The sequence below is a fragment of the Photinus pyralis genome, unplaced genomic scaffold (genome assembly GCF_008802855.1).
Source record: "Photinus pyralis isolate 1611_PpyrPB1 unplaced genomic scaffold, Ppyr1.3 Ppyr1.4_LG3b, whole genome shotgun sequence".
Classification (NCBI taxonomy): Eukaryota; Metazoa; Arthropoda; class Insecta; order Coleoptera; family Lampyridae; genus Photinus; species Photinus pyralis.
The window spans coordinates 5,282,720-5,288,170 of NW_022170510.1; the positions used below are offsets into that span (position 1 = coordinate 5,282,720).

The following is a 5,451-nucleotide window of genomic DNA, read 5'->3' on the forward strand; positions in this document are numbered from 1 at the left end:
CCTCGAATCAAAAGCAGAAAGGGAAAAAAATGTTCCGTTTCAATCAGAAACTAAACAAGACTATAATGCTGTGTTCATCATGACAGAATTTCATGCCGCACTGAAAAAGACAACAAAATCTAGTCCCGACCCAGACGGAATAACCAATGAGATGCTAAGAAATCTTACTACTGAAATGGAAAGGGCCGTGCTCGACCTATTTAATAAAATATGGGCAGAACATAAATGCGAGTGATCCCAATACTAAAACCGGGAAAGGATAAATTGAAACCAACAAGCTACCGCCCGATAAATTTAACAAACTGCCTTGGTAAGTTTATGGAAAGAATAGTGAATAGTAGACTACAGTGGACGCTGGAAAAGAAGGGAATATTGGCTCCGTACCAAGCAGGTTTTAAAAAGAATAGATCCACAACCGACCATCTGGCAGTAATGGAAAATGCAATACAGGAAGCTTTAATGAGACGACAACACCTGGTAGCAGTGCTGTTCGATATTAAAGGAGCTTACGATATGACATGGAGACACGTTATCGTAAAAAAGCTACATGAAGAAGGAATAACTGGAACTTTACCATTATTTATCCAATCCTTCCTAATCAATAGAACGTTCCGCGTAAGAATTGGGGATAAACTGTCATGCATAAGAATTCTCGAAAATGGTGTTCCGCAGGGTTCTACCATAAGCTGTAGTTTATTTGCATTAGCCATTAACGACATTGCACGTAACATTCCAAATGCTGTAAGAACTTGTCTATATGTAGATGATGTTGCCATCTTTTGCTCCGGTACAAATATGGGTGAGATAAAACGAAAAATGCAAACAGCCATAGATCAAATCGTACGTAACGGAATTGATATAGGTTACTCTTTCTCTGAGGAAAAAACGCAATGTATTCACTTTTGTAGGCTAAGAAGACCACATTACGACCCAATTTTCTACGTTAAAGGGAACCCTATACGATGTAGCGGTTATGTAAAGTTTCTGAGCGTAATGTTTGATACGCGGCTCTCATGGTCGGTACTCATCGAAAACCTAAAAAATAAATGCATCAATGATCTAACTATCCTGAAGGTCTTAGCAAATACTAATTGGGGAGCAGAGCCGAAAAGTTTGTTTAAGATATACCAGACATTAGTTCTGAGCAGAATTGACTATGGCTGCATAGTATACTCGTCTGCGAGAAAATCACTTATATCCAAACTTGATAAAATACATCATTCTGCGATAAGGATATCACTTGGCGCTTTTCCTACCAGCCCAATAGATAGCTTACAGTGCGAATCGGGTATGCCATCGCTAGAAACAAGAAGAAATTGTATACTGATCAAGTATTTCACAAATATAAAAGCACTACCAGCACATCCGAATAATTCCATTTTAGAAACAGATCAAACTATGTTTAGGTTGCGACCAACAATAACTAGGCGAGCTGTCGTCCGTTTCTCTGAATATATAGAGCGTAACAACATAATTCTACCTCCCTTATTAGAGGAACAAATACAAGAACATAGTCCATGGAAGCTATCAGAACCAGTAATTAGAAGTGATCTCTTATTACTCGAACGTAAAGAAACCCCACTTGATACATTTCAACAGAAATTTACAAATATATGTAGTGAGTATGGAGAATACGACATCATATTTACCGATGCGTCTAAATCTGGAAATGGAGTAGGATGTGCGATCGCCTCGCAGATAACAAATAAATGGACCTTAAACCCGCAGTCGACTATAGGATTCGCAAAAAGATATGCCATCTGGAAAGCTCTTCAGCACTGTTCCTCGTTGTCAGAAACTCAAAGATTTATTATTGCAAGCGATAATATAAATGCATTAATAGACTTAACACAAATTTACTCCAGTAATGCTTTAACTAAACTGGCCCAATCACAACTATTAAACCTAAATAACAAAAATGTTTCCATCATATTTATTTGGGTGCCAGGACACGCAGGTATACCAGGCAACGAGCTTGCAGACAGAACAGCACGAGAAGCTTCTGAACATCCACAAGTAGACGTTGACGTGATGGAAAAAACGGACGCATTTACATACCTAAAAGAAAAGATATTAGACACATGGCAACATAAATGGCAAGCGGCGAATACAAATCTTACCACAGTAAAACGGCAAGTAAGGGGAATGTTTTACATTAAACATATGTCCAGAGCAGATATGGTCAAAACACACAGGCGGAGGATTGGTCATGTAAAGGTTACACACGAGCATCTGCTGAAGGGCCTCGATGCACCCTTGTGTGAATACTGCAACGAGAGACTGACCGTAACGCACATAATTTGCGACTGTGCAGCACATAACCACCAAAAAGCTGAAAAGAAATTAATGAGAAACTTACCTGATAATCTTAAAAGCGATGACCGGATTAGAAGTACTCTTGACTACCTAAAATTGATTAATATGTACAACAAAATATAATGCGGCAGTAATAAGACCTTACAATTGATTAGAAGTAGACGAAAAGACCTTAGCAGTCGAAGTCGTACTTAACAAAAAAAAAATCATGAATAGATAGTTAGCTTATTCTTTTTTAAGTCATGACGATCCTACCCTACACATGTAGCTATGGAAGGTCCTAACCCAAGCTGAGTCAGCTGAGCTTGAATCATGTTCGGTGATATTATCTTTGTTATTAACCAACTGTGGGCATAGGCAGCAACAAGGCTTTGTAGCGCCTATATGAAGATGCTTAGAAAATTGGAATGTCACTCATACTAACATTGTTACCACAGCGGAACATTTCATCAGAAATAAGAATTTAATTTAAACTCGCGCCTTTGATACAAAAAGGCAACAATTTCATACGCATTTTCGATGGCTATTTTCTTACACACGCATCTGACCGGCACATTAAAAACGTGCCACATTTTTATTAAATAAAACGCCCCGATGTTACATGAAAAATAAAATATTTTCATAAAGAATCGCAAATATTCCATGCACGTATAGAAAATTGTACAAGCCGGAGTTATGGCCGCATGGTTTATAAACTGGGGTTCCCTTGATCCATGTACTGCTAATACATTTCCTACCACCCAGCGTTCTGTATTTCGACAGATCTATGTATACCTGAGTGCCTTATGCGATATTATTGGAGTTGGTTTCAATTACGAACTCGAAGTGGTAAATTAGCACAAATGTAAAAGGTAGGGTAAATAGAATTTAGCTTCCGCATCTTTGAACATTCTTATTAGAGTTGTTACGTTAGCTGAATTTGGAAGACGGTGCCCGAAGCGTGTTATTACATCTTATCCACCTGCACGGATACTACCTTATTAGAGTTTTAGTAGAGTACCAACTTAGTATTGCAAAGGAAGATAAATTACGGCAAAAAATAATGGAGAAAACGTTTGCATAGAGTGATAATGCACACGACCGAGCTGTGCCAACAGGTGGTACATCAATAATGCGTCGTTTCCACGCAGATCCCGACCGCTATGACACTTTCCCCTATACAATAACCAGCGTAGCAAACTGAAAACATAATCTGAAATCCTCGAGTTAATTTAAGAAAAACTTATCCATCACGTTCTAGAATTATGTATCATGTAGACTGTTGTTTTTGTGCTTGGTGTTGGTACATCCATTACCCGATTAAACTACTTAGGGACGTGATCACCATACCTTGTAACCTTATAAATTATTTAAATCCGAAAGATTTTTACAATTTTTAAATTCAATATGAGCCTTATGAATTTTAATAAGGGTCGCTTTCGCTCCGAGCATCGTGTAGCATTTGCCCAGATATAAGAAGGGTAGGTACTGCGTTTTACCCTATTCAAAGATGTTAGTAAGTCACACTGTTCGGTTTGCCTCATTATGCAAACTGAGGAATCCAGAGTGTTATTTATTACTTGGCGGAGTTATGAGGAGACGTGAACTACTTCAGTCGAATGATTAGTTGCTTTTTCTTTTATGAATGCATGAATACCGATCCCGAAATCCACATCAATCTTACCTTGCGCGAGATATAAATCTAGCGCGATTTTTAAAGAAGATGCTTAGTTTTAAATGTATCCAGTTTAATTTACTATCGATCACTTTACCTTTATTTTGGTTTGGAGCTTGGTGTGGACAAACTTAATTTCAAGTTTTATTACCTACGTAAAGTGTTGCACCAGTATAAAGTTCAGATCCCTGGTGTTAGCTAACATGCATGTGTATAATATATCGATTTTCAAAGGAACGGGCGATCTTAATCCTCATGAGTGGATTGCGCTGTCTAATGTTGTTTCATTTAAGGGAATTTCAGGTGAACTGTTAAGTCGAACAAACAGGGTGATGTATAAGATCGAAACAGGAACTGCCGATCCTATTAAACAAAGGTACCTTCCCTTACTCCCAGCAATGCAAGCACATGCTAATGACGCCTTAGATCGTATGCTAGAGGCGGGTATTGTTAGGAAGTCTTCGTCGCCGTGAAACTCACCTACGGTTTTAGTAAAAAAAAGGATGATAGCTACCGATTGTATTTCAACGGTAGGAAGCTAAATGCCATAACAAAAAAAAAACGCATATCCTCTTCCTTACCCTAGCACTATTCTTGATAAGTTACGTGACGCACATTATTTATCTCCGATTGATCTTAGGCAGGCTTTCTATCAAATCCCATTACATCCAAAATCTTGCGAAAAAACAGCATTCATTGTTCCTAAAAGAGGTCTCTTTGAATACACCCTCATGCCGTTCGGTGTTGCAAACGTTCCAGCTACGCAGCAACGGACAACATTTTTGGAAATTTAGTGGGAGAAAATTTATTTGTGTATCTCGATTATATCACTGTTGTATCCAAACGTTCCACGAGCACATGACTATACTAAAGGAAGTTCATCGTCGACTGAGAGACGCAAATCTAACTGTTATATGCGCCTACTAGAGCTCGACTAGCAAACGCGATTGTCTGAATTTCGTCTTCTTGTGTCACCTGGAACGAGTGAACCCCCAAGGCCGCTATTGATGCGTCGTCAGTTACCACAAAAATTTGTCGTGAAAAGCCGAGATCTGCTAAACGCGTTGCATGCATGAGATCTTCTTTGATTTGTTTGTTCTGTTTCTCACTCCCATTTGTTGTTCTTTTTCAGTAATGACGAGAATGCAATTACCGTTTCGGAACAGTTCTCCACAAAGCGTCTGTAATGGCTTCAGATTCTGTGTCTTATCGATCCAAAACCAGATGTGGTGTGTGTATGACCCCTGATTTTTATTATACACTCTGGGTTCATAAATTGAATCTTCCCTTGACCAATAGTTGTTCAGAAAATCAGCTTGGAATTGTTCAAAGTTCAGCCACTTCTTCATTTGCGTTTGCCCAGATGCGTACATCTCTTTCAAGACATCCAGTCTTGTTGTTCCAGTCACCTGTATCTTTTCAAGGTATGCCTCCAGTTTGCGCATGAATCAAACGGGATGCATCTACCTCCAACTTCCTTC

The 5,451-nt window shown here is 38.8% G+C and overlaps 1 protein-coding gene across 1 annotated transcript; it reads left to right on the plus strand.

Moving 5' to 3' along the window:
- The first annotated feature begins 318 nt into the window (after window positions 1–318).
- Window positions 319–4,443, plus strand: LOC116167038. Its single transcript, XM_031482275.1, has 2 exons — window positions 319–2,392; window positions 4,274–4,443. Exons 1-2 carry the CDS (start codon window positions 319–321, stop codon window positions 4,441–4,443), a joined length of 2,244 nt encoding a protein of 747 aa, XP_031338135.1.
- Window positions 4,444–5,451: the final 1,008 nt, after the last annotated feature.